Source organism: Oncorhynchus mykiss, chromosome 13, assembly GCF_057628025.1.
Source record: "Oncorhynchus mykiss isolate SJ-2025 chromosome 13, ASM5762802v1, whole genome shotgun sequence".
Taxonomy (NCBI): Eukaryota; Metazoa; Chordata; class Actinopteri; order Salmoniformes; family Salmonidae; genus Oncorhynchus; species Oncorhynchus mykiss.
Window position 1 is genome coordinate 53,621,113 of NC_143034.1, and position 16,431 is coordinate 53,637,543.

General features: G+C 46.5%; 1 protein-coding gene across 2 annotated transcripts in view; it reads left to right on the forward strand.

The window, feature by feature from the left end:
• Positions 1-16,431, forward strand: part of LOC110486506 (serine/threonine-protein kinase N1) — a 45,039-nt gene that overhangs the window by 5,094 nt on the left and 23,514 nt on the right. The window contains exon 1 of one of the 2 annotated variants that reach the window (XM_036941225.2): positions 14,397-15,140. The exons of the other annotated variant lie outside the window; for it this stretch is intronic. Within the exon in view, the coding sequence (XP_036797120.2) occupies positions 15,120-15,140 (21 nt within the window). The 5' untranslated portion in view covers positions 14,397-15,119. Of the gene's footprint in view, positions 1-14,396; positions 15,141-16,431 lie in introns of those variants that run through there. 2 annotated transcript variants of the gene reach the window in all.

Consider the following 16,431-nt stretch of genomic DNA (forward strand, 5'->3'; position numbering starts at 1 on the left):
CTCCGTCTCTCTCTCTCTCTCCCCCACTTAGTCGTCCTCCGTCTCTCTCTCTCTCTCCCCCACTTAGTCGTCCTCCGTCTCTCTCTCTCTCTCCCTCTCTCTCTCTCTCTCTCTCTCTCTCTCTCTCTCTCTCCCCCACTTAGTCGTCCTCCGTCTCTTTCTCTCTCTCATGTATTGATTTGATGTTTGTTTATTTGCTTACTCCCTGCTCCCCAGACAGCTTCACTGAGTGTAAAGCAGGAATCCCCCTGGGTATTTGGGTCTTGTGCATTGATAACACACCACCCTTATAAACTTACATTGCAGCCCTCCTATCATGCATTTTTTTATATCTTTTGGTTTTCTGCTGTCCTTATCAATGCTCAAGAGGATCTCTGTGAACTCTCTGTGAGTGGTTGCAGTCAGCTGGTCATTATGTATGTTCAATGATTCTCTGCCTTTTTTTTGCTTTTTGCCAAATGGCTTTTTATTGATCGCGCAGGAGACTGGAAACATTTCCTCTGTCAGTACATTTCTTTAATGGCATCAAAGACGTCCTCCACACTCAGGCCGACTAAGCCCCAGACACCTGTTGCGCTGTATATTAAAAAGAGAAAAAAACACTATGGTTCTTCTTTAGACGGGCTCCTCATCACGCAAACAAAAACTGTTTTGTCTCCAGCTGTCGGTGCTGATAGCTCCATTGATAATAGGATTAGGAGACCCTGGACATTTCTGTCCTGACCCACTCCCATGGTGGCATTACACCCAAAACCCACCCTCACCCCCAGTCCCAGCCCTTCACTCCAGGATTAAACTGGCTCTGTGGAAATATATCCTATCCTCCCTTAGACCTGGCTGCACTCTGCCCAGCTGTAGAGATGGAGTGCACAATTATTTTCTGAATCAAAATCGGGCTTTGGTGGTGGGCGTGGTCAATGGCGCGATCTCCGACTGAACATTTTAAAGGCTCTCTTGACTGCAGAGACATCATTTTGCCATGGAGTGGAGAGCCATTTTTACCAGTTTAAAGCTAGTTTCCTGCATTTCTTCACATTTTGCCATGGCTTATGCCGTGTTCTTATGCTATCTGAGTGACTCAAACATTATAACAAAATCAATGGGGGCCCAATGCCATGACATTTTAGGAAATTTATATTCTAACCGTCTAGTTTTTCATTTTGATTATTGTTACTTCTCAAAGATGATCTTATTTAAGATATATAGGTCCATTATCTTTTTGACAGACATTATATCTGGTTTTAGTCGTTGAATTTTACACTGAAAATGTTTTACCATCCCGAAAAGTATTATTTTGTATAAATACTGAACAAAAATATAAACGCAACATTCAACAATTTCAACGATTTTACTGAGTTACAGTTCATATAAGGAAATCAGACCATTTAAATAAATTAATCAGCCCCTAATCTATGTATTTCACATGACTGGGCAAGGGCGCATGACTGGGCAGATATGCATGGGCCTGGGAGGGCATAGGCCCACCCACTGGGCAGCCAGGCCCAGCCAAGCAGAATTAGTTTTTCCCCACAAAAGGGCTTTATTACAGACAGAAATACTCTTCAGTTTCATCAGCTATTCAGGTGGCTGGTCTCAGACGAACCCGCAGGTGAAGAAGCCGGATGTGCAGGTCCTGGGCTGGCGTGGCTACACTTTGTCAGCGGTTGTGAGGACAGTTGGACGTACTGCCAAATTCTTTAAAATTACGTTGGAGGCGGCTTATGGTAGAGAATTAAACATTAAATTCTCTGGCAACCTCTCTGGTGGACATTCCTGCAGTCAGCATGCCAATTGCATGCTCCCTCAAAACTTCAGACATCTGTGGCATTGTGTGACAAAACTTCACATTTTAGAGTGGCCTTTTATTGTCCCTAGCCCAAGGTGCACCTGTGTAAAAATCATGCTATTAAATCAGCTTCTTGATATGTCACATCTGTCAGGTGGATAGATTATCTTGGCAAATGAGAAATGCTCATTAACGGGGATGTTAACAAATTTGTGCACAGAATTTGAGAGAAATAAGCTTTGTGTGCGTGCGTATGGAACATTTCTGGGATCTTTTATTTCAGCTCATGAAACATGGGACCAACACTTTACATGTTGCGTTTATATTTTTGTTCAGTATATACAGTGCCTTGCGAAAGTATTCGGCCCCCTTGAACTTTGCGACCTTTTGCCACATTTCAGGCTTCAAACATAAAGATATAAAACTGTATTTTTTTGTGAAGAATCAACAACAAGTGGGACACAATCATGAAGTGGAACGACATTTATTGGATATTTCAAACTTTTTTAACAAATCAAAAACTGAAAAATTGGGCGTGCAAAATTATTCAGCCCCCTTAAGTTAATACTTTGTAGCGCCACCTTTTGCTGCGATTACAGCTGTAAGTCGCTTGGGGTATGTCTCTATCAGTTTTGCACATCGAGAGACTGACATTTTTTCCCATTCCTCCTTGCAAAACAGCTCGAGCTCAGTGAGGTTGGATGGAGAGCATTTGTGAACAGCAGTTTTCAGTTCTTTCCACAGATTCTCGATTGGATTCAGGTCTGGACTTTGACTTGGCCATTCTAACACCTGGATATGTTTATTTTTGAACCATTCCATTGTAGATTTTGCTTTATGTTTTGGATCATTGTCTTGTTGGAAGACAAATCTCCGTCCCAGTCTCAGGTCTTTTGCAGACTCCATCAGGTTTTCTTCCAGAATGGTCCTGAATTTGTCTCCATCCATCTTCCCATCAATTTTAAACATCTTCCCTGTCCCTACTGAAGAAAAGCAGGCCCAAACCATGATGCTGCCACCACCATGTTTGACAGTGGGGATGGTGTGTTCAGCTGTGTTGCTTTTACGCCAAACATTTTTGCATTGTTGCCAAAAAGTTCAATTTTGGTTTCATCTGACCAGAGCACCTTCTTCCACATGTTTGGTGTGTCTCCCAGGTGGCTTGTGGCAAACTTTAAACGACACTTTTTATGGATATCTTTAAGAAATGGCTTTCTTCTTGCCACTCTTCCATAAAGGCCAGATTTGTGCAATATACAACTGATTGTTGTCCTATGGACAGAGTCTCCCACCTCAGCTATAGATCTCTGCAGTTCATCCAGAGTGATCATGGGCCTCTTGGCTGCATCTCTGATCAGTCTTCTCCTTGTATGAGCTGAAAGTTTAGAGGGACGGCCAGGTCTTGGTAGATTTGCAGTGGTCTGATACTCCTTCCATTTCAATATTATCGCTTGCACAGTGCTCCTTGGGATGTTTAAAGCTTGGGAAATCTTTTTGTATCCAAATCTGGCTTTAAACTTCTTCACAACAGTATCTCGGACCTGCCTGGTGTGTTCCTTGTTCTTCATGATGCTCTCTGCGCTTTTGACGCACCTCTGAGACTATCACAGTGCAGGTGCATTTATACGGAGACTTGATTACACACAGGTGGATTGTATTTATCATCATTAGTCATTTAGGTCAACATTGGATCATTCAGAGATCCTCACTGAACTTCTGGAGAGAGTTTGCTGCACTGAAAGTAAAGGGGCTGAATAATTTTGCACGCCCAATTTTTCAGTTTTTGATTTGTTAAAAAAGTTTGAAATATCCAATAAATGTCGTTCCACTTCATGATTGTGTCCCACTTGTTGTTGATTCTTCACAAACAAATACAGTTTTATATATTTTGTTTGAAGCCTGAAATGTGGCAAAAGGTCGCAAAGTTCAAGGGGGCCGAATACTTTCGCAAGGCACTGGAGTGGTTATGTTAAGCTAGTATACATGATCCCAACCCATGTCCCCATGGGCATGTCACAAAGCCAAACCTACCTTGCCCATCCAGTCAGTCTTAACAAGAGCTGTTCCTTTGTCAGTCCAGCTATAGTTCTGCTCTGTTCTGCCATGCTGGCTAAATGCCCACTGGCTTGCCTCACAGGATTAGTTATGATTACTGCCAACCCACCCTGATCATGGATGGATCATGAAAGACTGTCCTCCACGGTGACATGGGGCAGCCAGACCTGTTGTTTGTGACTATACTGCTCAGTGCAGTTGTGATGGATGTTGTGTAAATTATTGTGAGTGACGTTTTGAAGCCTGGGGTCTCATGGGCTTGTGGTGGTGTTATAGGATTGAGGAATTTGTATATTTTTTACTTCACCTTTATTTAACCAGGTAGGCTAGTTGAGAACAAGTTCTCATTTACAACTGCGACCTGGCCAAGATAAAGCGAAGCAGTTCGACACAAACAACACAGAGTTACACATGGAGTAAAACAAACATACAGTCAACAACACAGAGTTACACATGGAATAAACAAAACATCCAGTCATGTGGAATGTGTTACAACAAAGAAATGCCTGAAACAATGTTATGTGGGGGCACCATATTTTACTCCAATTGGCCAAGCATAAGCACCATTTTAGAGTGAGTAGGAAATGAGGTTGCTGATTGGAGTCGTGAAGGAGCCAATGTTTTATCTCTGTATAAATGGGTAGTAATGAGTGTCTTTGTAATCACAGCCAGAGGCAGCATTCTGACTGACTGACTGACTGACTGACTGACTGACTGGGCCATCTGTGGTGCTGAAATCGCAAACGGATAGCTTTCATAATTCAGTAATACTTGTATTTACTAAAATAAAGGTAAAAAATATTGCTTTTTGACTTACCTTGGAAGTTTTCCATGGGTCAAGGGGCACTACCAACCTACAACAATGCTTCCATTATTTGGGTACAGCTGCCACAGGCTGTTACAGATCAACCCCAAATAATGTCGCTAAAGGACTTTGTTTGAATTTAGTTGATTTTGACATTCAATGCTTAAAGATGGAATCTGCAGTAGGGGGAAACAGCGCCCCTGGCTGCCCCACCACCGTTGTTATTGATTTGGTTTGCGAACTGAGGAGAGTTACCCAGCATGGTAAAAAATGCAGTACATATTGTGCTCTTCTGGAAAAACAGTTTGCAGGAACGTCTTTGTTGTTGTAATATCGCAAACGGAGGTGGATGCTTCACTATTAAGGATTCCAGCTTCAAGTGGAATCTATGCTGAGCAGCATTGTTTTGGTGTGCTCTTTAGCTGGGAGGGAGGCACCATTTTGAGGTGTGAAGGTGAGACATTCCCCAGTGCTGTGACCACTGGGACCTGTGAGCAAGTCAGTCTGTTCTAGGAAGATAAGAGCAAGGCCAGGCATTGCCCATGCAGTGACCTGATTGTGGTTACCTAGGGTAATTGTGATGAGGTAGCCTCCCAGTGAGGTCATGTGATAGCGTCTGCTCTGTGGGAATGGTGTAGGGTGTAAGAGGAGCACAGACGCGGTGCTTGATGGGTGCAGCGACGGCCCTGCCATCCCAACAGTGGGCTGTCTGTTCTGTCTGCCCAGGGGCCATTAATGTGAGCCGAGGAAAAACGTCTATTATCAGTCTCGGTCTAAAAGTAGAGAGAGAGAGACGTGACCTGGCTGTAAAACAACAGAAGAGCACAAGACCAACTGTACCTCTCATAATTCTCTTAAAACACAGACTTTCAGACTGGGTCAGGTAGAAATGGTGAGGATCAAACAGCAGTCCTTTTCACATGCCTTGAAACATGGTGCTTAGAATAAGTGACCGCCTGGAGAGACAGAGAGAGAGAGAGAGAAAGTGGAGAGAGGGGAAATACATGACAGATGGAGGGTACCGTAAATGACTGTTTGGTTGTGAGTTAGAGTCCTAATTGAGCTGATGTTGCAACGTCATCTTGATAATTGCTGTGATTTCCCAAAGATGGTAAGGCAGTTGTAACCACCCTCCAGCTCTCCTTCCTGCTGCTCCTGTGGGGTCTCAACCACACTATAGCTCTGTATAGGTCGGTTTACTCCTTCACTTATTTTAGCTCCTTAATTGTACCCCACCCTGCATTAATCACGCTAGGGGAACTTAGGGTATTTTGAAGTGGTGTTCCCACTGTTGACTAGGCATCCGTCTTAGTGTACTGTGAGTAAGGAATGATGCACTTTGCTATACTTGTCTGTTTTATCGTTTGAACACACAACAGTACTGTGCTCATTAGTCAGTTGGGAACGTTAGTCAACAACATACAGCCACACATATTGGTGCTGTCTTTGCCTTCCTGTTTGCGGACGCCTGCCGTAATCGTCAACAGAACTAAAGATGGATAATCATCAGCTTTATAGGACGTGCTCTTATCCCCTCTGCCATAATCATTTTTAATCTGCTCTCGGTTTCCATTAAAATCTGTTTCCAATTCATTCTTTTTTCAGAGCTTTCGGTGCAGTGTGCAGCGTCTTTCCCTGACCCCTCTAGGTGAGGGAGCTGTAGCATTAAGCACCTATAAAGCATGTCAGTGAAGCCCTTTTCGGTGGAGTCAGGAGCCAGGCAGAGAGACAGGGAGATGAGGACAAAGGGCTAGATATAGAGAGAACCAATACTATTGCTGATCAGACCTTAGACCAACAAAGTTTTCAAAGAAGATTTGCCACAACACAAAAATCTAAGTAGATCTTAGTGCTGCATTGCTTCTCTCTCTCTCTCTCTCTCTCTCTCTCTCTCTCTCTCTCTCTCTCTCTCTCTCTCTCTCTCTCTCTCTAACAAACACACAAACATAGATTTTGAGTTATTTCCGTGGTATTCGGGCGCAGTCACAGGCAGACGCCCTGAGTGGGGCATTAGTCACGGCTGAGCTGTGGCAGATTTGAATCGGTCTGCTGGAAAATCACTCCCTTCCCTGTTTTTTTTCATGCACCACTGTCCTGAGGCTGTGTTTGTGGAGAGGAGTTCACAGTCTAACACAGCATGGTTCTCAGTCAGTCATTCAGACCTCCTTTCTCTCTCTCTCTCTCGCTCTCTCTCTCTCTCTCTCTCTCTCTCTCTCTCTCTCTCTCTCCCTTGCTCTTTCTCTCACTCTCTCTCTCTCTCTCTCGCTCGCTTGCTCTCTCTCTTTCTCGCTCTCTCTCTTTCTCTCTCTCTCTCTCTACCTCTCTCCATCTATCTCTCCCTACCCCCCACTGGGCCTTAGTGAGTGGGAGGATGTAGCTATCGACCCTGGACAGGCTCGCTGCGGAAATCCCCACGCCAGACCATCTGAGTCAGAGCCAGGAGTCACACAGCTTGGAGCCCCAATTTCCCTGGAGTCAAAGCACAGAGACATACACAACCCCATGGGCCAGGAGTTTGTCTCTCGCTCTCTGTCTCTGTGTCTCTCGCTCTCTGTCTTTGTCTCTGTGTCTCTCTGTCTCTGTTTCTCTTGCTTCCTGTCTCTGTCTCTGTGTCTCTCGCTCTGTCTCTGTGTCTCTCACTCTCTGTCTATGTCTCTGTCTCTCTTGCTTCCTGTCTCTGTCTCTATGTCTCTCGCTCTCTGTCTCTGTGTCTCTCACTCTCTGTTTATGTCTCTGTGTCTCTTGCTTCCTGTCTCTGTCTCTGTGTCGCTTGCTCTCTGTCTCTGTGTCTCTCACTCTCTGTCTCTGTCTCTGTGTCTCTCACTCTCTGTCTCTGTCTCTCTTGCTTCCTGTCTCTGTCTCTATGTCTCTCGCTCTCTGGCTCTGTGTCTCTCACTCTCTGTCTCTGTGTCTTTCACCATGTTCTAAGCTGCTGACTAGATAAGATCAAAGGAATGGCATCAGTTAACATGGCTGTGAATCTATTGTCCCATAAAGCACCTCAGTAATTCTCCCTCTGCTCTGTGTCACGACCATATTCAGGATGACTGTTGTAGGTCACCAACTGTGTTTACAATGTGCTGCTTTGTGCAGGTGGGTTCAGTAGAGCATTGATAACAAAGTAGTCTACTTTAATAAATGATTCCCTGGTAACGTCATAATTCTCCATCCACTGCTCTACATGAGTAGAACACAGAGAGACACATTTGTACTTCCCTTTGGATGTTGTTTGGAAATGCAGTCTTCAACCCTCTGAGGCCTGAACAGAGAGACTGATTGTGGTGGTTCTCACAATGGACAGAGTCAGCAACACAAACACATTTGCATTTATTGAAGTCTCTTGAGAAGATGGACCCCTCCACAATGCTGCTTTTAATGGGGATAGACTCTTCCCCACTTGTGGACCGTGCACTCCTGGCATACACACACACACACAGTCTTGTACATCTAACCTTGTGGGGACACAAAATTCAATCCCATTCAAAATCCTATTTTCCCTAACCTCTAACTCTTACTCTAACCTTAACCCTAACCTTAACCCCAAAACCTAACCTTAACCATAACTTTAAACCTAACCCTAGCTCTTAACCCTAAACCTAATTGTAACCCTAACACTAATTGTAACCTCAACACTAAACCCCATAGAAATAGCATTTGACCTAGTGGGGACTAACAAAATGTCCCCAGTTGGACAGAGAGACTTACTATACTTGTGGGGACTTCTGGTCCCCATAAGTATAGTTAAACATGCCCACACGCACACACACATCATCTCCCGCCATACTTACAGGTTAAAGTTGACTATTTATTGACTTTATTGAGTTAGGACATCCTCTATTATACAGTATTTTATATACAAAGCACACAGAAAAAGTCCAAAACATACAAAGTTCAAAGTTCAATTTGCTGATTTGGAGGCTTAATTATACAATCTCACCTAAACCTTCCAATCAAATCAACTCAAGTGTTATTAGTCACATGCGCCGAATACAACAGGTTACAGTGAAATGCTGACTTACGAGTCCCTAACCAACAATGCAGTAAAAAAATACAAATACGGATAAGAATAAGAAATAAAAGAGCAGTAGTAAAATAACAATAGCGAGACTATATACAGGGGGTGCTGGTACGGTAATGTGCGGGGGCACCGGTTAGTTGAGGTAATATGTACATGTAGGTAGAGTTATTAAAGTGACTATGCATAGATGACAACAACAGAGCGTAGCAAAGGTGTAAAAGAGGGGGGCAATGCAAATAGTCTGGATAGACATTTGATTTGATGTTGAGGAGTCTTATGGCTTGGGGCTAGAAGCTGTTTAGAAGCCTCTTGGGCCTAGACTTGGCGCTCCGGTACCGCTTGCCATGCTGTAGCAAAGAGAACAGTCTATGACTAGGGTGGCTGGAGTCTTGGACAATTTCTTAGGGCAACTTTCCACTGGTATATGGTATTGTAGGATTAGGAGGCCACTGGGCCACGCCCTTTCATAAATACAGTGCACTAGCATAGCCTTTCTGTACACTACAGCAATGACACCCCTCTAACTGTTTTGTACACTCTGTGCTCCAACTCCGCCACTGGGAGCGTTGATTCTCCACCCTCAGCCTCACTACTCTCTACGTTTCCACTGACATGGACTTCCATGCTGTTTTATTCACAACTCTTCAGTTGGTGTGTATATTCATTATCTGAGTGGTAGCTCTCTCAATGTGATGTGTTTGTCTGCTGTGAACAGTGGTTAAGCAGCGCATCAAGGGGAAGAGGGAGTGAGTGGTAATTGGAATTCACTGTTGCTCCCCACCAGGCCCTCTTAACCCAAATCCCAGCCACTGCATGCCTGCTGCCTGCTGAATGGGGCTGTGTGGAGATGAGAGGATGTGAGGGGAATTCAGACAACCTCACATATGTCTCCCGTTTTCGCTCTCTCTCTCTCTCTCTCTCTCTCTCTCTCTCTCTCTCTCTCTCGCTCTCTCCCTCTCCCTCATTCTGTCACTGTCTGGGTCTCTAGATGACGCTCCCTCAATCTGTCTCTGTCTGGGTCTCTAGATGACGCTCCCTCATTCTGTCACTGTCTGGGTCTCTAGATGACGCTCCCTCATTCTGTCACTGTCTGGGTCTCTAGATGACGCTCCCTCATTCTGTTACTGTCTGGGTCTCTAGACATTCTGTCACTGTCTGTGTCTCTAGATGACGCTCCCTCATTCTGTCACTGTCTTGGTCTCTAGATGACGCTCCCTCATTCTGTCACTGTCTTGGTCTCTAGATGACGCTCCCTCATTCTGTCACTGTTTGGGTCTCTAGATGATGCTCCCTCATTCTGTCACTGTCTGGGTCTCTAGACATTCTGTCACTGTCTGGGTCTCTAGATGACGCTCCCTCATTCTGTCACTGTCTGGGTCTCTGGATGACGCTCCCTCATTCTGTCCCTGTCTGGGTCTCTAGATGACGCTCCCTCATTCTGTCTCTGTCTGGGTCTCTAGATGACGCTCCCTCATTCTGTCTCTGTCTGGGTCTCTAGATGACGCTCTCTCATTCTGTCACTGTCTGGGTCTCTAGATGACGCTCCCTCATTCTGTCTCTGTCTGGGTCTCTAAATGACGCTCCCTCATTCTGTCTCTGTCTGGGTCTCTAGATGACACTCCCTCATTATGTCACTGTCTGGGTCTCTAGATGACGCTCCCTCATTCTGTCACTGTCTGGGTCTCTAGATATTCTGTCACTGTCTGGGTCTCTAGATGACGCTCCCTCATTCTGTGTCTGTCTGGGTCTCTAGATGACGCTCCCTCATTCTGTTACTGTCTGGGTCTCTAGACATTCTGTCACTGTCTGTGTCTCTAGATGACGCTCCCTCATTCTGTCACTGTCTTGGTCTCTAGATGACGCTCCCTCATTCTGTCACTGTCTTGGTCTCTAGATGACGCTCCCTCATTCTGTCACTGTTTGGGTCTCTAGATGATGCTCCCTCATTCTGTCACTGTCTGGGTCTCTAGACATTCTGTCACTGTCTGGGTCTCTAGATGACGCTCCCTCATTCTGTCACTGTCTGGGTCTCTGGATGACGCTCCCTCATTCTGTCCCTGTCTGGGTCTCTAGATGACGCTCCCTCATTCTGTCTCTGTCTGGGTCTCTAGATGACGCTCCCTCATTCTGTCTCTGTCTGGGTCTCTAGATGACGCTCTCTCATTCTGTCACTGTCTGGGTCTCTAGATGACGCTCCCTCATTCTGTCACTGTCTGGGTCTCTAGATGACGCTCCCTCATTCTGTCTCTGTCTGGGTCTCTAAATGACGCTCCCTCATTCTGTCTCTGTCTGGGTCTCTAGATGACACTCCCTCATTATGTCACTGTCTGGGTCTCTAGATGACGCTCCCTCATTCTGTCACTGTCTGGGTCTCTAGATATTCTGTCACTGTCTGGGTCTCTAGATGACGCTCCCTCATTCTGTCTCTGTCTGGGTCTCTAGATGACGCTCCCTCATTCTGTTACTGTCTGGGTCTCTAGATGACGCTCCCTCATTCTGTCTCTGTCTGGGTCTCTAGATGACGCTCCCTCATTCTGTCACTGTCTGGGTCTCTAGATGACGCTCCCTCATTCTGTCTCTGTCTGGGTCTCTAGATGACGCTCCCTCATTCTGTCACTGTCTGGGTCTCTAGATGACGCTCCCTCATTCTGTCTCTGTCTGGGTCTCTAGATGACGCTCCCTCATTCTGTCTCTGTCTGGGTCTCTAGATGACGCTCCCTCATTCTGTCTCTGTCTGGGTCTCTAGATGACGATCCCACATTCTGTCACTGTCTGGGTCTCTAGATGAGGCTCCCTCATTCTGTCTCTGTCTGGGTCTCTAGATGAGGCTCCCTCATTCTGTCTCTGTCTGGGTCTCTAGACATTCTGTCTCTGTCTGGGTCTCTAGATGACGCTCCCTCATTCTGTCTCTGTCTGGGTCTCTAGATGACGATCCCACATTCTGTCACTGTCTGGGTCTCTAGATGACGCTCCCTCATTCTGTCTCTGTCTGGGTCTCTAGATGACGCTCCCTCATTCTGTCTCTGTCTGGGTCTCTAGATGACGCTCCCTCAGTCTGTCTCTGTCTGGGTCTCTAGACATTCTGTCTCTGTCTGGGTCTCTAGATGACGCTCCCTCATTCTGTCTCTGTCTGGGTCTCTAGATGACGCTCCCTCAGTCTGTCTCTGTCTGGGTCTCTAGATGACGCTCCCTCATTCTGTCTCTGTCTGGGTCTCTAGATGACGCTCCCTCATTCTGTCTCTGTCTGGGTCTCTAGATGACGCTCCCTCATTCTGTCTCTGTCTGGGTCTCTAGATGACGCTCCCTCATTCTGTCTCTGTCTGGGTCTCTAGATGACGCTCCCTCATTCTGTCTCTGTCTGGGTCTCTAGATGACGCTCCCTCATTCTGTCACTGTCTGGGTCTCTAGATGACGCTCCCTCATTCTGTCTCTGTCTGGGTCTCTAAATGACGCTCCCTCATTCTGTCTCTGTCTGGGTCTCTAGATGACACTCCCTCATTATGTCACTGTCTGGGTCTCTAGATGACGCTCCCTCATTCTGTCACTGTCTGGGTCTCGAGATATTCTGTCACTGTCTGGGTCTCTAGATGACGCTCCCTCATTCTGTCTCTGTCTGGGTCTCTAGATGACGCTCCCTCATTCTGTTACTGTCTGGGTCTCTAGATGACGCTCCCTCATTCTGTCTCTGTCTGGGTCTCTAGATGACGCTCCCTCATTCTGTCACTGTCTGGGTCTCTAGATGACGCTCCCTCATTCTGTCTCTGTCTGGGTCTCTAGATGACGCTCCCTCATTCTGTCACTGTCTGGGTCTCTAGATGACGCTCCCTCATTCTGTCTCTGTCTGGGTCTCTAGATGACGCTCCCTCATTCTGTCTCTGTCTGGGTCTCTAGATGACGCTCCCTCATTCTGTCTCTGTCTGGGTCTCTAGATGACGATCCCACATTCTGTCACTGTCTGGGTCTCTAGATGACGCTCCCTCATTCTGTCTCTGTCTGGGTCTCTAGATGAGGCTCCCTCATTCTGTCTCTGTCTGGGTCTCTAGACATTCTGTCTCTGTCTGGGTCTCTAGATGACGCTCCCTCATTCTGTCTCTGTCTGGGTCTCTAGATGACGATCCCACATTCTGTCACTGTCTGGGTCTCTAGATGACGCTCCCTCATTCTGTCTCTGTCTGGGTCTCTAGATGACGCTCCCTCATTCTGTCTCTGTCTGGGTCTCTAGATGACGCTCCCTCAGTCTGTCTCTGTCTGGGTCTCTAGATGACGCTCCCTCATTCTGTCTCTGTCTGGGTCTCTAGATGACGCTCCCTCATTCTGTCTCTGTCTGGGTCTCTAGATGACGCTCCCTCATTCTGTCTCTGTCTGGGTCTCTAGATGACGCTCCCTCATTCTGTCTCTGTCTGGGTCTCTAGATGACGCTCCCTCATTCTGTCTCTGTCTGGGTCTCTAGATGACGCTCCCTCATTCTGTCTCTGTCTGGGTCTCTAGATGACGCTCCCTCATTCTGTCTCTGTCTGCGTCTCTAGATGACGCTCCCTCATTCTGTCTCTGTCTGGGTCTCTAGATGACGCTCCCTCATTCTGTCTCTGTCTGGGTCTCTAGACATTCTGTCTCTGTCTTGGTCTCTAGATGACGCTCCCTCATTCTGTCTCTGTCTGGGTCTCTAGATGACGCTCCCTCATCCTGTCACTGTCTGGGTCTCTAGATGACGCTCCCTCATTCTGTCTCTGTCTGGGTCTCTAGATGACGCTCCCTCATTCTGTCTCTGTCTGGGTCTCTAGACATTCTGTCTCTGTCTGGGTCTCTAGATGACGCTCCCTCATTCTGTCTCTGTCTGGGTCTCTAGATGACGATCCCACATTCTGTCACTGTCTGGGTCTCTAGATGACGCTCCCTCATTCTGTCTCTGTCTGGGTCTCTAGATGACGCTCCCTCATTCTGTCTCTGTCTGGGTCTCTAGATGACGCTCCCTCATTCTGTCTCTGTCTGGGTCTCTAGATGACGCTCCCTCATTCTGTCTCTGTCTGGGTCTCTAGATGACGCTCCCTCATTCTGTCTCTGTCTGGGTCTCTAGATGACGCTCCCTCATTCTGTCTCTGTCTGGGTCTCTAGATGACGCTCCCTCATTCTGTCTCTGTCTGGGTCTCTAGATGACGCTCCCTCATTCTGTCTCTGTCTGGGTCTCTAGATGACGCTCCCTCATTCTGTCTCTGTCTGCGTCTCTAGATGACGCTCCCTCATTCTGTCTCTGTCTGGGTCTCTAGATGACGCTCCCTCATTCTGTCTCTGTCTGGGTCTCTAGACATTCTGTCTCTGTCTTGGTCTCTAGATGACGCTCCCTCATTCTGTCTCTGTCTGGGTCTCTAGATGACGCTCCCTCATCCTGTCACTGTCTGGGTCTCTAGATGACGCTCCCTCATTCTGTCTCTGTCTGGGTCTCTAGATGACGCTCCCTCATTCTGTCTCTGTCTGGGTCTCTAGATGACAGTGCAAAGGGAGAACACACTATCAGACATAATACCTCACTGATATAACTTTGGCAACACAATCACTTGTGATTACATGACAGAGTGTAGTCACAAGCCATGAAATTGATGGATAATAGTGATATTGAGAGAGTTCTGTCCTGTTTTAAACACTCGTTCTCTCCTCACCTTTACTTTCTCGCTATCTCTTTCGCTTCGTTTTTTAGGAACTTGTGGTGATGTTCATGAGTGCCGATGTTCTCTGCTGCCCCCAGAGGTCATTGTTTCTCATCCTCTGACACTTATAGCACAACACCATGTTCATTCTCTCTCCCTCAGGGGCAATCACTATGACCCTTGTGGCACACCTCTCTGTGCTTTTGACAGCTTTCTCTAGGAAGACCTTGATGGGTCATCTGCAGGTCACTGTCTGTCACCTGTCTGAACATCCACTCCCACACAGTGGCTTCACATTGCTTCTGGTTTAATCCATGACCCCAACTCCAAAACATGTCATCGCCATCCTCCAGCTTGTTCCTGGAACTGCCAATCCCCCAGCAGTTCCCCCATCCCTCATTTCTCTTCCCCCAAAATATCTCATCAGAGCACACATGACTGAGCCGGAAAGGACATTGTTATTAAATGATAATGACTTATACATTAGTGCCTCATAGCCTATCAGTTAAGCAGCAGCACTATGCTTTCTCATTTCCCTGTCATTGTCATTATTGATATTTGCTTATGCATCACCAAGCATCACAGGTGTGAGGGAGGGAGTTGGGAGGGAAGTGGTACAGATAGACGAGAGTGCTTCCCTTAAAGTCAATGAGATGGGCTTTATGTTTATTTATAGAGGCAGGCGAGGCAAACCGGCAGTCAGGCCATTAACTTCATCAAAGGGATGGCTTTCAGTCAATGGCTACATCGAGCTGAGAGGAGCCACTACACACTGGGACCCAGCCACAGCATGGCAGATAGACTGACTGAGGGATGACGGGAGAGAGGAAGAGGGTGAGAGAGAAGAGGGAGAGGGATGAGAGTGACTCCCATTTTCGTGTTTCTTTCTCTCTATGGCTGTCTTGTGTGTGGCATGTCACATACATACAGACATACACACACACACATACAGACATACACACACACACACACACACACACAGACATACACACACACACACACACACACACACACACACACATATACACACACACACACATACATACATACATACATACATACATACATACATACATACATACATGACTTCTCTATAGGAAGTCATTCTATGGGACACTTTCACTTCCTCTGAGTAGGCTGTCGTGTGTGTGTGTGTGTGTGTGTGTGTGTGTGTGTGTGTGTGTGTGTGTGTGTGTGTGTGTGTGTGTGTGTGTGTGTGTGTGTGTGTGTGTGTGTGTGTGTGTGAGAGTCAGTGCATGTGTTCTAAGGTGTGAAGAATCAGAGCAGGTCCAGTTCAAGTGTTCAACAGTCTGATGGCTTGTAGATAGAAACTGTCTCTGAGCCTGTTGGTATCAGATCTCATGCTCCGGTACCATCTGCCAAACGGTAAGAGAGTGAACAGCTCATGACAGGGGTGTGTGGGGACCTTGATGATGCTGCGGGCTTTCCTCAAGCACTGTTTCGAGTAGATATCCTCAAGTGTGTGTGTGTCAAGGGTGTGTGTGCCTACCTGTATGTGTGTGTGTACATCTGTGTGTTTATGAGAGAGAAAGTGTTTTGACAGTGTGTGCCTGGTCTGACATGGCTGTGAGCCATTCTGAAGGTGACCTAGGGTAGCCTCTGAGTCAGAGCTTCAGACTGACACAACCTCACTGAATCAGTCACTGACAGGAAGAGGTTGGAGGCAACATGGACGCTCCGGCTGTTCTGCTGGGTCACTCCTCTCACTACTGTTTGTCTATAAACTTTACCTGTTTGTTATGGTTATTCAGCCTCTCTAGTAGGGCTGGGGAATATTTAAAATCTATTTTATTCATTCAAATGTATGTTTTTGCACGATATTCCAAATGCCTGTATCTCAAGAATGGAGTTTTTTTTGTATTTTTCGTTTTTATGGGTGTTTAAGTACGCTTGTTCTCATGTTGTGTTTTTGATCTTGTCTCCTTTGCGCCTTCTGTGCTGTGTGCACCGTCCCATTTACACGCATTGGGCTTATTTTGGACAGATTTAGCCAGGAGTGAAACCTCTCGCGTCGCCTCTTCCTCTCTGTTTACACACACCAAGCCCCTCCCCCTGCCCCTCACACCAACAAAGTTGAGAGATCACTTCTTCCTCTCTGACAAGC